The sequence below is a fragment of the Pagrus pagrus genome, assembly GCF_965226575.1.
Source record: "Pagrus pagrus genome assembly, chromosome: 18".
In the NCBI taxonomy this organism is placed as follows: Eukaryota; Metazoa; Chordata; class Actinopteri; order Spariformes; family Sparidae; genus Pagrus; species Pagrus pagrus.
The window spans coordinates 1,684,228-1,700,412 of NC_140202.1; the positions used below are offsets into that span (position 1 = coordinate 1,684,228).

At 41.1% G+C, this 16,185-nt stretch overlaps 1 protein-coding gene across 13 annotated transcripts in view; it reads left to right on the forward strand.

The window, feature by feature from the left end:
- The window catches only part of myt1lb (myelin transcription factor 1-like, b), a 124,348-nt gene that overhangs the window by 97,625 nt on the left and 10,538 nt on the right, over window positions 1-16,185 (forward strand). For 10 of the 13 annotated variants that reach the window (XM_084381629.1, XM_084381627.1, XM_084381621.1 and 7 more), the window contains 9 exons: window positions 1,122-1,212; window positions 2,524-2,631; window positions 3,456-3,682; window positions 4,195-4,481; window positions 9,193-9,429; window positions 11,351-11,472; window positions 12,831-12,899; window positions 15,531-15,593; window positions 15,783-15,866. In XM_084381629.1, the coding sequence (XP_084237755.1) occupies window positions 1,122-1,212; window positions 2,524-2,631; window positions 3,456-3,682; window positions 4,195-4,481; window positions 9,193-9,429; window positions 11,351-11,472; window positions 12,831-12,899; window positions 15,531-15,593; window positions 15,783-15,866 (1,288 nt within the window). The remainder of the gene's footprint in view (window positions 1-1,121; window positions 1,213-2,523; window positions 2,632-3,455; window positions 3,683-4,194; window positions 4,482-9,192; window positions 9,430-11,350; window positions 11,473-12,830; window positions 12,900-15,530; window positions 15,594-15,782; window positions 15,867-16,185) is intronic. The other 3 variants (XM_084381630.1, XM_084381633.1, XM_084381631.1) reach the window with 2 other exon arrangements.

Sequence of the window (16,185 nt, forward strand, 5' to 3'; positions counted from 1 at the left end):
ATGTATTATTAATGCACTGGCTTCATTTAATTGGGAAATCACACAGTACAACCAGGCTGTTCCTTGGGAAATGTGAGAAATGATGATTAAATTATATCTCAAATTCATTAATTCCCATTCCTGTAGCTCTTTTCTGTCAAATGCTAAAATATTTAATCAGCTCACATGGGAGTCTTTGTTTTGTCTTTAAAATGAATTACCTTTGTAACATACAAGGCATTTGGAGCCACATTGCTTCCTCATGTCATTCTTTTCCTCAGCATCCCTGTAGTTCTGTCAGTGCCCACTGAATCAGGCCAAGTGCTTTCTTTCCATTTTATCTGTGTCTTTGCAAAAGGGCAGGGCAAAACTGGGATATGCATAATGTATTGGCTTGTGGCATGTTGAGGTGGCAGGCTTTGTCCAATTACCTGCACCGAACACCAATTAGTATGTATGGGAAGGAGGATGACGAGGGGTTAAAGTTTAAGGGGATGATAATGATGAAGCTGGTGCCGATGGGGTTTGGCCCTGCGCACAAGACAACCCTTTCCCGTGCCTGCAGTGCTCCGACGGCTCCTCTCGGACATCCATAGATCATTAATCTAATTGGCTGGTTGCTGAGGGGATCTGAGACAGTTATGGACTGTTTTAATGGTAAATGGTATTGAAGACTGCACTCTCTACCCTAACAACGTGCAGATGATAACAAAGCACACTCTATCAAGGAGCTGTATTCCATCCGTCTGTTTCTTCCATTGATTTCAAGGCTTGTGTTTTGCATGATTGCTAGCTGTTGGTTGCTCTACTCTCTGCATGCCCTAAATTTCCTTCCATTTCTCTCTCTTGCTGGCTTTGTCCTGTTAAACTTAAATGACATCTTTTTATTCATGACTGTCCCTATTCTATGAATACTAATTTGAAAGGGCTGGGTAAGTGGAAGCAATATGGTGGGAAACCTTGCCTGCCCTCTTAAACTAGTGTTCATTAAAATGAAGAAGAGGTCATTTGGGTTCACACAGGCTCATTTCTTAATGATGTTTATAATGCCAAGCTCCTCACACACTAATAGAGCTCATGCGTGATTGTAAGGGGCTCCTAACCTTCCCTGTCTTTCACTCCTGTCTCCTGTCTATATGAAGTTGTGGCTATGTATGAGAATGTTCTTAAGTGTCCTACGCCTGGCTGCACGGGACGCGGCCATGTCAATAGCAACAGAAACTCCCACAGAAGGTAAGCGACAGCCTGCCCATGTGAAACTGGCACTGTCCATGTTGCACCCTCCTTTTTTCACAGTGGGACTTTTTTTCTAATGAGCTACCTAAAATAATTTTGTCATCCTCAGTTTTTTTTCACATCATCTTTTCATTTAGTTATTGTTAAATCCATTCTCTTTGTCTTTCCAACACATTGTCTTTTGTGTGTGGATAAGTACAGTTGGTCTTATGATGTTGGGTAGAAAGAAATAATTAAAGTATAGTTCAGCTGCTTAACTATCCCACAGTTTAAATGAGACTGATTGGAATGCAGCAATTCACACCAAAGCATAAATCATTTATCAGCTTGTGGTGAAAAATGGCATCTATCAGGTGCAGGTTTGGAGGGAGAAACTGAAATAGCAGGGTACTCCTGCCAGTGCTGTCAGACGGGGCGAGGTGACAGTGAAAGAAGAGTGTCACCCGCAGCAGATGCTCAGGGAGTCGGGCATAGCAGCAGCCATTAGCACCTTTCTGCCACTCAGTCAGGGTGACAGGAGAGGTGCAGACCTGGGAGGGCCAGAATGCCTCCATGCCGTGCTCAGTGACACGGCTGCAGTGCAAAATAGGCATGCACAGTAAACTTTCACTTTAACTAGAAAGAGCTGTTATAAACCTCCATACACTACCACACGCTTCCGAACCTGATACACACTATTACCCCTGCACACATTCAGGTATGTCTGATGACATGTGCTCATGGACACAACTCCATACTGGCTTCAGGCCATTGTCAAAGCAAATTTATTCAGCACCGCCTGGTACACTACAGTTGACAGACTGGATGGAGAATAATAGGGGTTAAGGATAACAACATGAACTTTTGTCACATTTGGTCAGTTACTTGTCAAGAAAAAGTTTTACAGCTCTAAATTTTGTAGGTGTAGATCCCAAGTGTATGTGAGTGAGTGTGTGTCTTGTCAGCATGTGTTTAAAGGACACAAGATGCTGCAGCATGCATGTAAAAATGCACATTTGTCCATAAGGGAATATCTATTCTGAGAATTATTTCAAGCCACTCAACCAGAGACATGCAAGCCATCACCAATTTTGTTGTTATGAAAGTACTAAAAGTAAGTCAATACAGTCACTTACTTTCAAACGGATAGACAATGGAATTGATTGGCTGACAAACAGAGGTGCACAAGCTTTCAGGCTGGCAGACTGGCTGACAGCCTGACAAGCCAAACATCGTACAGCATGTGCATTCAATGTAACATTTTCACGTATCAAAATGTGTCTCTGGTGCATGTTTCACTATTCCACTGAAGTCACTTTCTCATTTCAGTCTGTCAGGATGTCCTATCGCTGCAGCTGAGAAGCTGGCCAAAGCCCAGGAGAAGCATCAGAGCTGTGATGGCTCCAAGTCCAACCAGGCCTCTGACCGAGTTTTAAGGTAGCATTCACTCTTCAGCTGTGGTCATTCCCTGAGAGGAAATGCAAATATAGATTCTATGCTAAGGTGTACTGACTGTAATAAAAAATAGGAGTACTCAGTCATGTTGGAATGTTTTGTTCTTTTTTCCCCAGCAATTTGTTAAGCTATTGAGATTTTATGTCTCCCTTTTTTGTTTTATGTTTATGTTCTCCTGTCTACTGAGAATACTTTCAAGAAACGGCATGTTCATTTCTCTCCTCACTATTGAAGGCAAATCGCTTTATTAGATTTTAACAAAATTGTTTTCATTTATCACAGTAAAGGCAAGGCTTTTTGAATGAGAGTTTCTCTGATAGTCATGAAAATGCTATGATGAAAAGTCATAAGTAATTGTACATTTTATATTTATATCTAACTGAACATCAACAGTGCAAGATATTACTTTTAATTTTTCTCTGGTCTTAGATCAGGGATATAAACGCACATCAAATGATAAAAGCATATCAGAAGTGTGCAAGTATAATAAAAGGAACGCAGAAATTCAATTTAGTTTTTTATTGACTAGGGATGAAAAAATACAAGTGTTTATAGGGTTATTTTTGTAAAGCAGAGGAAGAAAACATCCATGCTATGGTGTATAAAAGGGAGGCCCTGCACCCTAAATCACCCCACCCTCCACTAGCATCATCCTCCATATTCTAAGCCTGGATTATTACCATAGCAGTCTGCCCCTTCCCTTGCATCTGCCCATTTATTAACCAAACCCCAAGTTCCCTCTCCTCCCCCTGGGCAATGTTGAGTGCCTCGGTCCAACTTCCACCCCCTCGTCATTTATTTTCCAGGCCTATGTGCTTTGTCAAACAACTGGACTATCCACAGTATGGTTACAAGAACAATGTTTCCACCAGCACGCCCCGCTCCAACCTGGCCAAGGAGCTGGAGAAGTACTCCAAGACCAGCTTTGACTACAGCACCTTTGATGGCAGTAACAACCACCAAGTGTACGGGAAACGGGCCATCGCACCCAAAGTTCACGGACAAAGAGACACCTCCCCCAAAGGATATGACGGTATTATTTTACAGCAAGATAAAATTGGCTTTGTTTATTTTCACTGTACATTCCCATTACATTCCTTTAGCTTCTCCTATAGTGGATTTACTGTTTTATTTGTGTTCAAGATGTAGTCAACTCATTAATGAACACACAATTATTTGTTTTAAGCATAAACATTTTGGTTGACGTAAGAATATTTTGTTGGGTCTTCTGATGTGGCAAATTATTTTAAATTTGGATAAGACTGTCAATTAAAATACCAAATCTATCAGACCAATAATGTTTTATTTTCAAGGCTGAATCTAAAAAGTATAAAAGTTTGACAGAGTAAATAATCACCTTCTTTTTAACTTAGTTCAAGATCCTAAAATGTGTACAGTATTTGACAAGTTTGCAGGTTTTAATTTAAACATACACTACATGAAAACACACATTCAATTAACATGTAAATCCATATCATACATAATTGTAAGTATTCATTGAAATGCATTAAGCCCTCTTTCGAATGTCTTTAATGTGTCCTGCAGCCAAACGTTACTGCAAAAACTCCAGCTCAGCCAGCAGCACCACCAGCACCTACGCTCCCAGCAGTAGCAGTAGCAGCCTGAGCTGTGGAGGTGGAGGAGGGGGCGCGGGAGGAGGCAGAGGGGGTGGGGGTAGCAGCGCCAGCAGCACCTGCAGCAAGAGCAGCTTTGACTACAGTCACGACATGGAGGCCGCCCACATGGCAGCCACGGCCATCCTCAACCTGTCCACGCGCTGCAGAGAACTGCCCCATGGCATGGGAGGGAAGCCCCAGGACCTGTGCTCGCAGGTAGGAGGGCTGATGAAAGATCATTTTATGTTGTACATTTTGTCAACAAAATGCTAATAAAACAAAAAACATTGAGATCAACAGGTCTAGATAATCATCTAGATAATAATTCTGGTGGGTTGTTGCTTTGGTTGAGCAGGGCACTCTTATTTTGTAAATGAAAGGATATTACAAACATTACCCAATTTGACACTGCAGCCTCACATGACTTTATATTCACTGCACCTTTGTCTCCTGCTGCAGTCAAAAAAAATCCACTGACAGATCATCTCTGTGTGTCCTTCATTATACTAATGCTGGCAGTGAAAACTGACAAAGATAGGGAGATTTCTGCTGCGCACACCACATGGATACATACACACACTCACACACACATTCCATTAAAGATCCGGGGCTGTGTCTTACACTCAGAGCTCAGCAGGGCAGTTTTTTTATTTTCCGTCTGGGGATCAGATAGGCCGAAGCAACGTTTGACACGGCGTGAGCCCAGTGTGTCATTTCTGAGGAGATAAGGTGACTATGTTTCTGTATTATCTGAGCCCAGATGCTGAGCTGGAAAATGGGGACCAGAAAGAGAGCGCACAGCAGAGGGCTAATGCTGACTTAATGCTAATGTTGACGGCGGAGATTGTCAGAGAATGAGAACAAGGGTGATAGAATTGAAAATAAAGAAAGAGAGCAAAGAAAGCCTTTTTGGTGGGAGGCTTCTAAATGTCACAAGTGCAGAGGGAGAGGAGAGGAGAAAGAGTTACAGAAGAGGAGAAAGGTACTGAGGAATAAGAAGAGAGGGCAGAAGAAAGGAGGAGGAAAGGATAAAAGCCAAAAGCAACGTACTTCCAAAGAAAAGTGGAACGGAATGAAGTTGGCAGGAACAAACGCCTGAAGCAGTCAGGACTTCCTCTGGTCCTACCTCATTTTATTGTCTGTCCTCCTCCTGCTCCTGGGCCAGACAAGCAGGATGCTCTCAGGGCAGGATGGGAAGACGGGAGACTTCAGAGGCTTTTTTTTTCTTCCTCTCCCTCTTTCATCTCAACACCTCACCTCGTGGCGCACACTGTTCTTTTCTATGTCTGAATGAAACTTCACACACATCTTTTCTCACCTCCTTATTTTTTCAGCCTGTCCATCCACCTGTGTCTCTTTCTCTCATTCTGCTGCCTGGTTGCTGGATAGACTTAAATACTGAAATGAACTGTGTGTATTTATTGTCTTAAAGTCACTGGCCAAGTACTTAAGCAGTTAAAGAGAAATTCAGTTTCTGGGGAGTCTTCCTTCTTACCATGTTGGGAAACGTACCTTTAGACGATACCTGTCTTTTTGCAGAAATTATTAATTTCACTACTACTTCTCACTACAACTGAATACTATACCTAACATTTATGCAAATACATTTTCAAAGCATGCCATGCTATAGGTTTTTCATAAGTTGTTTCTACCTTCAGGCAGGTTCATGTTCCACTCCAAATGCCACAGACCTAAAACTTACTCTCACATTCAGTGTGTGACATACACGTCATACAAATGCACACAGGTGTAACACACATAGAATATTATTTCTCGCTATAATGTGATCCTTTTCACTTTTACAACATAATTCATGTTATTATATCTCATTATTACTAGATACCAAATTATTCAAGTTTTACAAAAACCTGTCTTGTGAAGCCAGTTTATGTTTGATCCTTTTTACTTGTTTTAACAACATATAGCACATACTAATTGATCATGTGTTTTAATGTGGTACACTTATTTGGAAATTATTGTATTTTCTATATTATGACAACATAACATCATATATAATTATTAAATATATAAATATATTAATTATTAAAACAAGTACATATATATCCATCTATCCATATCTGAAACCGCTTATTCCTTTCAGGGTCACAGGGGGTCTGGAGCCGATCCAAGCTGACATTGGGCGGCAATGGGGTACAACATGGATAAATTGCCAGTTCACCACAGGGCTGACACATAGGGACAAGCAACCATTCACACTCACAATCGCAACTACAGACAAATAAGAGTAACAGATTGACCTAACTCTTGCATATCTTTGGATTGCGGGAGGAAGCCGGAGTACGCGGCAAGAACCCACGCAAGCAGATCTCTCTCTCTTTCTCTCGGAGAGAGAGAGAGATACAGTTTATATATATATACATCTTGATATAAGTAATAACAAGAAAAATGTCTTGTTAAAACTGGATAAATTGCTATCTAGTAATAATAAGAAAATAACCTGAAACACATCTTGTTATAACTAGGAAGAATCATGTTAAAGGTAAAGGTTCATCCAGTCTAGTCATTCACAGAATTACAATGTAAAAGGTATAACACTTATTCAATATAACCAGAAATTATACAGAATTCCTTTTAGTCAAGGTGGCAGCAAAATGCTGTCATATACTGCATGTTTCAAACGCATAATCCACCTCCTATTCTAGTAGTTATAATGTAATGTCTTTTAAAGGACATTAAATATCAAAGCTTAGAACAAGGTACAAAGTTTAAATTAATCAGCTTTAGAGAAGCTGTATTTCCCTTAGCAACGCTGTTACAGGTTCCATGGGCATCCCAACATTTTGCCAAAATAAGATCATCTTGTTATCTGCATACTATTAAACTGCACTCAAAGGCATTAAAAACCATCCATGAATGTTTGTTAGGTTGGAAAACCAGCGACATTTTTGAAAAAAGGAGCCATCCTTCTAAAGACTATGAAAAGGAGGAAGGATGGTGAGCACAGTGAGAGAGTAAAGAACATTCAAGCGAGAAAGACAGGACATGATGCTGCTTTTATTTTAGGACCTGAACTAGGTGGGCAGAAGTAATGTGGCGAGAATTAGCAAGTGACCTGTCACGCTGTGGCCCTATTTCTACCACCATTTCCATGGCAACTGAGGTCAGGGGTTACTGGGGGGCAGAGTGAGAGGGGGTGGTCTCTAATGAAGGAGGTGGGCTGCATCCTCACACATCACCCTTAATTAATTGTTAATTCAATATGAAGGGGTGGGTCACATTAATTGGACGGTGACATATAATATGATGGCTGACAAGAAGAGGGCAGTCCGCTGAGCATATTCACAAGGACAATACGAGTCATGACAACACATGATGAGGCATGTGCCATTGGATCTATTCCTCAGCTGCTTGACCTTTATTTTACAGTGACTGTTATTGTTGCTCTTACTGTCCCTTCTTGTTTCCTACTCATCTTCTGCTTCCTCTCTCTTTTTCAAGCTCCTAGCCAAATTAACATGCAAATTAACATTTAGTGGAGTTTTTAAGACCAAGTGTGTCAGCCTTACAATGAACATTCTTTGTGTTTAGCACCACTTTCATCTCTGTGTTTGTTTTGCATGACTCTTAACTTTTTTGCCGTACTTTGTATTTGTCAGAGTGAGATATTCTACACAGACTAATGACCAAGCAGTAATTATGTTTTTGCCCTTTCTTCTACTATTTTTAAGTCCTTGGTCACAGCTCTTGCAGTAGCCATGCCCAGTCCCAAATCTATCACCCTGTGTGTTTGAGTCAATGTGCGTCACAGAGGTTTTGGCTTCAGACACCAGGAGAATCCACCCCTAGGGACACTGTCAGCTGGAATCAGCATTAGAGCAGGCTTTCCTTCTTATGAAAGGGAGTGAGGGGGATGAGGAAGAGAGGGGAGATGAGAAGAGGGAGTCAGAGAGAAGGATATTAATGACAGCAAGGACACAAACACATGCATACCAAAACATAATCCTAATTGGAGTGGGTCTCTTTCGGTATGTGCCCACTGTAGATTAAAGAAATGAATGCTACATGTGTGCATAGATACATAGATCGAAACATACACTCAAGAGGCAAAGTGAATGTTTTTAGTGAACAGTCAGTCTTGTTGGATGTGGTCCACTTTGTGCCAGAACACAGTATAGTTCTGCCTCTATTTTTGGGTTTTGCAGCAGTCTAGTTCCAGCCACTGCTGCTCATCACTGCACTCAACCCCACCCCTAACCCTAAGCCCCTGCCCTCCTGTGATGTCCACTCACATTAGTCTCACACAGCACACAGCACAAAGTCATGCACACACCCCCTTCTGCCTGCACAGAACACAGTCAGACCATAGCGGGATGGAAGAAAAGAGAGAGGCAGAGAGAGATGGAGAAAAGGAGGGGTTCACAGAGGGATGCACTCGTCCTTGAGCACTGATCACCTCCTCTTCTTTTGACCTTCTTAGAGTGTAAGACTACTTTGTTACTGTAGACTGCAATAGTGTAATGTTTCATCCTAGATAGACTAAAAACAAAAAAAACAAAAAATATTTTTTCAGGTATTTGAACTGCAGGTGTTCTTGATCCATCTTTCCAGACATCTAAAAAGTTCACAAGTGAAACACATCACTGGAAGACCAGAAAATCCAAGCATTTTTCATGTACTTCTTTAGTATTCACCGTGTACTCAGCTACTGTTTTGCCCAGCTCTGATCCTAGAATATGAATATGTTTGACTGCTATTTAATCAGAAACTCTCTCTCTCTTTTATCCCTCTCTCTCCTTCCCTGCCTCCTTATGTTCTGTGCATCCTTTTACCATCCTTATAATCATCTTACTAAAAACACACAACTCACCACACACACACTCATCTCTTCCACATATACTGTCCTGACCACTGTCCCCTGACACACACACATGCATGCACAACACCCACATCCACATGCATTTTCCAGAGTCCTGGTCTAGATGTTGACGAGAACGGTACATTGGACCTGAGTATGAGCAAGCGTCTGTGCAGCAGCGGCGGCGGAGGAGGGGACTCAGTGCTCACCCCCCTAGAGCCCATGTCCCCCCAGAGGCAAGCCGCCCTGCTCGGCTCCCGCTGCTATGGCATGGGGGATGCCGCTGACTGCTGGGACCTGCCTGTAGACTACACCAAGATCAAACACATAGATGAGGACGAGAAAGAGGTAAAGGAGAAAATGACAAGGACAATGTTGAAAACTTACTTGACCGCTAATGTCTGATTGCTGCTAGATAAATTAGATATTATGTATAATTTTTTCAGGAGGGAGGGTACATCAATTCGCAAACATTCATGTTTCAAATATCAAAGAAGGTGCCTGTAAAGGTTGATTCACTTTAAAAAGATTAATCAAGCTGTGCTATATGAAGCAGAATACCACATCAGTGTTTTTCGTAAAAACATTTTGTTTTTGATAGCTAAACCTGAAATGCTGCTCTGTTCTATGCCTGAGAATGCTGCATCCCATATTCAGTTTCCTTGAAGATGGTCATGATGATACTATGATTGTGATGAAAATGATGACAAGTGATGAAGAGAAGCAGAGAGAGATTATAAACAAATGACAGACAGTTGTGATGATGATGACGATAATGATATAATTATAAAGCAGTAGTATACGACAGTTTGCTGTTTTGGAAACTGTGGATAGCACAGTTGGCATGCATCACTTTTACTGTCTATTCAATGTGTGTCTGCCCAAATTATTTCCCTCCAAGCCATTGATTCAACACAGTGTCTCCAAGTCAAACATTTGCATTGCTGTCTGATTGTCTTCTAGGTTTCTTTCCTCCATGTCTGACTCACTGTTACATGTTGAATCATTAGAAAGTCATATTAGGGATTTTTTAGGGAAACCTAATGAATCTGCATGTTAATTGATGTCAGCGTTGCCATGCACAGAGGTATCTGCTCTGTTTGTATCATGCTCCCTGCGTGCTGGCTTTCTGTTTTTACATTTTGCTCTCTTCCAAAATGAATTATGCAAAGTAGCACCTTGGGAGGGAATCGGAATAGCTCATCTCATCAAAGAACTGCTGGAAATCAATGCACCACTGCTGGGTGTGCCTGTCAGTGTGTACAGGCGCATGCATGTACAGTACATGTGCCTCTGTTGGTGTGCATGAGATGTGAATTTCATATGAGTGTGTGTGTCTGTACCCACGTCTCTTTGGGAGTGTGTCTGCGTGTATATGCGAGTTCCATCCCTAGCCTACTTTCTGCTCTGCGTCGCTGCATGTATGCATGTGTCGTTCTCCTTCCTGTCTGACTCTCAGCCTGCGCTCCCCTTAATTGGAGAAGCTCGCTGGCTGACCCAGCATCATACACTCCGAGACAGCTTGAGCACTGGATAATTTGGGCTGTATCTGGACCTGTCTCTTTATGGGCATTACTGTACGTACACTGCCAGCATGGAAGAAAGGAAAGCGTATTTGCATCAACAGCCGTCGTGCCCTGGCTGCATGCACTGCAGACAAAGCATAGCCCCAAATAACACAGCCAGCAGCAGTGTGACACTACACCACAGTGCCATCTACTGACTGACTGCTGCATTACAAGAACAGAACTAGCCAACTCCCTGAATGTTCTGAACTCACTCAAATTCTTAAAAGAATGCTCTGTGAACATGTGCATACCCATAATACACACACAGACACACACACTGTTCATTTGGCACTGGGTCATTATTTCCTCATTGGGATTCTATTTTCTAGCTCTGTTAGACTGACAGGTGATGCGCAATAGTCACACAGGTTCAACCATATTTAAATTGACAAGACTCTATGGTCTGACAGGTGTGCATGTGGTGTTTGTATGAATGTGTGTGGGAAAAAAACAAAGAGATAAGAAAGGTGTAATGAAAAGAAAATAAGAGTTTTCATCATCTGGCATTTAATGAATAAAATATATTTTAACAGTCAGATTTCTGATTACATTGTATAATAATTAATAATAATAAATAATAAATAATGATGGAGTGTGATACAAAAAACCCTCTTTATCTTTCTTTTCCCATTTCTCCTTCTGTCTTCCTCCTCCCATTCAACTCTTCGTCCTCTCTTCACTCTGTACCCACCCAATCTCAGCAGGATGACCTCGATCCCTTCCATGACCTGCTGGAAGACCGCTCCTACACCACAGATGTTAACATTCCCAGCCCCAAGCCCAAGTATGTCCAGTGCAAAGAGAGTAAGAAGGACCTGATAACGTAAGAGCCCTCCTTCTGTTCCCAACGTCCCTGTGTTCCTCCTATCCACCTGACCCCACTTGATTCTCCCCACTCATGCTCTGCTTCCCCCCCAATCGTATATCTTGTTTTTGTCGCCATCCCTGTCTTTGCTCCAGTTACCCTCAGAGACCCACTGCTCTCTCTCTCTCTCCCTCCTCATCCTGTGCTGCTAGCTTGCTATATGACTTTTGGTTAATAGCTTTATCCATGTGTCCACACTGATCTTAGAACTGGTAGCTTCTACTGATGCCTTCAGTGTAGTTGACTTTTTCTGATATGCTTTATCTTTATAAGACACAACACCAGCTGTCAGTATCGTGCTCTATCGAGTGTAGCTGATCTCAGCAACCGCTATCTACATTACAGACAGTGAAGCTAAACTGGAAACAATGAAATCCAACAATTAAAAAAAAAACAGAAACAACCCCTTTTTCTGTAATTTTCACATTTTCGTCTCCTTCCCTTTGGGCTTATAAATCTGTCTATTTTTCCGGTGGCAGATGTCCCACACCGGGGTGTGATGGAAGTGGTCACATGACGAGCAATTTTGCCTCACATCGAAGGTGTGACTTCCTTTTCTCCTGGTGGATTCTAAGTCTATTTCACTTTATTGTTTTCAGCTTACCTCAAATATACTGTCAAACACCTGTAGGAAGAATGTATCTCTCTTATTTGTTGGCCCTTTGACTATTGGCAACATGACATCCTACACAAGAATATCATGAAGTAAGGAAAGACTTAATTAATTAAGGAATTGGATACATGCTAAACCCTGGGATAAATTATTTTCTCAATAGGCCATGTATAAAGCCTTATAAGCTGGTGTTAGTCAGTCCACTGGCCATTTCCACAGTGCAATGTAGACTAAGCATTTACTATTCAGGGCAGAAGACTCAAGCATAATTGCATAACTGTTGCAGTGTGAGGTGAGTCTGCAAGGAATGAATTAGCCTATATCAGTCTTGGGGCTGATACGGCTGCACGTACATTGGTTTTCCGCTGTACAAGCTCAGGATTCCGACTAAGTTGTCATCTTTGAAAACAACTTCCAATACACTATGTTTTATTCAGTCCTAATTAAATATAGAACAGAGCTGACCATACATCAAAACAATACATCCCTGTTATTACAAATGAATACATATACTCAGAGGGTTAACATATTTAAATCAACTCCCTGCACTTGCACCATGGCTTTTTGCATTTCCTTGGTGATATTTTACGTGTGCATGGGTTTGTCTGTCTGCGTATACAAGTGTGGTCTGAGTGATTATTTTGTGTTGCAGTGGTTGGAGTGACTTGTCATCTTACTAATGTTCCACTGATGTATTTTTCAGTCTCTCAGGTTGTCCTTTAGCTGATAAAAGCATTCGAAGTATGCTGGCCAACAACGCGCAAGAGCTCAAGTAAGGCGTGAGATGACCCATTGATATATGTATGATTTGTATGTCTTGCTTATTCCTTGCCTAGGGTCAGTAGGCGATTTGAGGGGGGATGAGTGGGGATGCCTCCCCCTTGTTAGCAAAATTACCAAAAAGCATCCCCCTTGTTAACCTGCCATCACTCTCCATCCCCTAGTAGCAGATAGTGTGTTACAAATCACAAGTGGCCGCGATCAGCTCCGGCGCACAGTGGAGTCGAGCCGTGCACGGCTGCTTTTCGTTCTGACTGCCTGGTCTATTTTGACGGAAGCCGCAACAAGCTGCAAAGAGCAGATCGCGCCGGCAGGAAGTCAGAGACACAGGAACGGCATAAAGCATCCAGTCAATTTTCAAAATAAAACACCCTGTGCAGACTCCCGATTGTATAAAAATGAAAAATGACCAGATCAACAAAATCTGAGCAAGTCAACAAAATCGGGCAGACAAAAGGCTCCGCTTCTGAAACGTTCCCGCTGGGGTTCTCTCAAATGATTTTCACAGAGAACACAGACTTGTTCTTTATTCATAGACTCCACTCCCTTTGCTGGTTATATCAGGGGTGCAAATATTTCATGTTTATTTTCAGTAATGTTCAAGTTTTTTCTGAGATGAGTTTTTTCTGACAGTTTAATATCAATAGTAAGTTGGCTATTTATGTTCTAAAACTAAAAGTTACTTTTTGTAAGTGTTTTTAGTGTGCCTGTTCAGAACATGGTGGCTTATGTTATGTTTTGTGCTGGTTTATAGTTGAACCATTAGTGAGGTAGCTGTTACATTTTCTGACACCAGCGTTTTATCCCTGTCGAAGCGCGCTCTGCTGGACAAACTATGTCATTACACCAATTTTAAATTACCCCAAACATGTTTTTCTGCATTATAGTTTTTAAATATAAGGTTTTCATATTGGTGCATATCGGACAATATTACGCCGATACTGATATATCTGTGATAGGCTAATATCGGCTGATAAAATCGGCCTACCAATAAATCAGTTGGGCTCTACTATTTTGCACAATGTTCATTGTGTGTCCTTTAAGGAATTTAGATGGTAAAAAATTCCAAGGTGTCATGTAACTTAAAATGACGCTGCTTGTAGTGTATTGTGAGAAACATGAGAAAACCCTGCCTGAATAAACTCAGTCCACTGCATACAATTTAAAGGTGTATTTACTCATTACTTTAATACAGTTATAAAAAGACAATTGTAGTAGGGAGAGAAAGAAGATAACTGGATAAAATGGAATTGTAGAATTAGAAATGTCACAGTAATGGTTTAGGCATCCTGCAACAATGTCCTTTGGGTGGTGTGTCAGGGCAGGGTGGTGCTCCTATTGAGCCATCCCCCCTGTTAAAAATGTACAAATCACCTACTGCCTAGGGTAAGGTCAACTTTACTGATGTTAGTGCACATAACTGCAAAAAGTGACAACATTAAGCACAATAAAAATAGAAATGAGGAAGTTAATATTAACTATGGAGTCATAGAGCTTCATCTCACTGCTTTCTAACGAAATCTATTTTCAGTGTGGTGATATCCTATATTTTTCATATTGCCAAAAAAAAACATTAAAAAGACTCTTAGACCAAACTAGCAATACATTGATCCTGCTAACAAGCATTGTGTGTGTATCAAAACCTGCTATCTTTCAATTGCCATAGACCTCCAGTGTTGAGGTCCAAAAATGTGTTGCATTAAAAACACATCAATGATCCACGCTGTTCCGACATGTTCCTTTTCTACCATGAACACGCACACTGGTTTATTTTCACATTATGCACCATCCTGATGGCCCAAATACTCTCGCCTCACCTCTTTCACCCACCAAATGTGGATTAATCCACTGCTGAAAATAGTACACAAGAAATACATTATTTACTATTCTTTTAAGTAATGTTTGCTACAGTGCCCAGCTGTTTTAGGAAATTCTTTTGTCTTTTTTTAATGAAACTATATACATTCATCACCACCCATTTTTGGTCTGAGTATACTGTATAGATAGATTGAGATTAAAGTCAGTAGTAACCATAGGCTTGGGGCTGAGTGCCGTAGAACGGGTAGTGAAATCAGAAAGTATGCATCATAGGATTTGCTGACAGTAAGAAAATATTCTGTACCATATTACCAGCCTTATTCCTTTTTAATCTATTAATTATAAACAATGTGGGAAATACATTGAGTGTCAGCGGCTCTTAGACTCAAAATCAAATATTGGGAGGTCTCAAAAATGATTAAATCTATGTTTTTAAAATCAATTTGATGTCGAAATCTTCAAGTGTATACAATACATTCTATACATACATACATTCATTTAACCTCCAGCCTCTCTTCTGTATATTGGAAAGACATGATTTCAGTTCAACACTTTTATTCTGGAGATAATTTTAGAAAAGGTCCTGAAATTTCTGGAGGGATTAAAATGTTTTCACTAACCCTAACCCTAACCCCTCCCATTTGCCCTAGTGTATTTTGGATTCTGTGGCGTCACGGTTAATAGACAATGAAAACAACAAAGACTGGAAGAGCTGTAGATCATTTGCACAGCATGGGGTACATTATCCACAAGATACTGCACTGTTGCTGTAGACCCTGAGCCCTTTTTGTGTTTTCTGCCCCAGGTGCCCGACACCAGGGTGCGATGGTTCGGGACATATCACTGGCAACTACGCCTCACACAGAAGGTACAGCACACATGCATGAATCAATTCCCTGTTCTCAATGTCTCTCTTTTCTGTCTTACATACTGTTCATCTTACCTTACTCTGTTTCTACTTTTCTCCCTCTCACTCTGTCTCTCTCTCTCTCTCTCTCTCACACACACACACACACACATGCTGCTTCAACTTTGTATCACTGTCATTTATCTGCAGTCTCTCAGGGTGTCCACGGGCCAGGAAAAGTGGGATAAAGATCATCCACAGTAAAGAGAACAAGGAGGACCAGGAGCCTATCAGGTACAGTACAGACAATGATCATCAGTCTTCTGTCTCCCTTTAAAACTGTGATACTGAAATTCTTTCTCCTGCTACCATCACTGCTCAATTTACATTTCCCATGTAGGATATAAAACATCACATATGAATTTCCTGTTCCAGTGTACTATTAAAATGATCCAAGTAAGCTGTATGAATGGGAACAAAAGAGACGTGTTTTGTTTTCTGATCAGTACAATACTCTTTGACTTGCACTGATGCAAAAATGAATAAATCAGTATTAGCTCTGACAAGACAAATTTGGTATAACTTTTAACACAAATCTGAAGGTGCAGGAGAA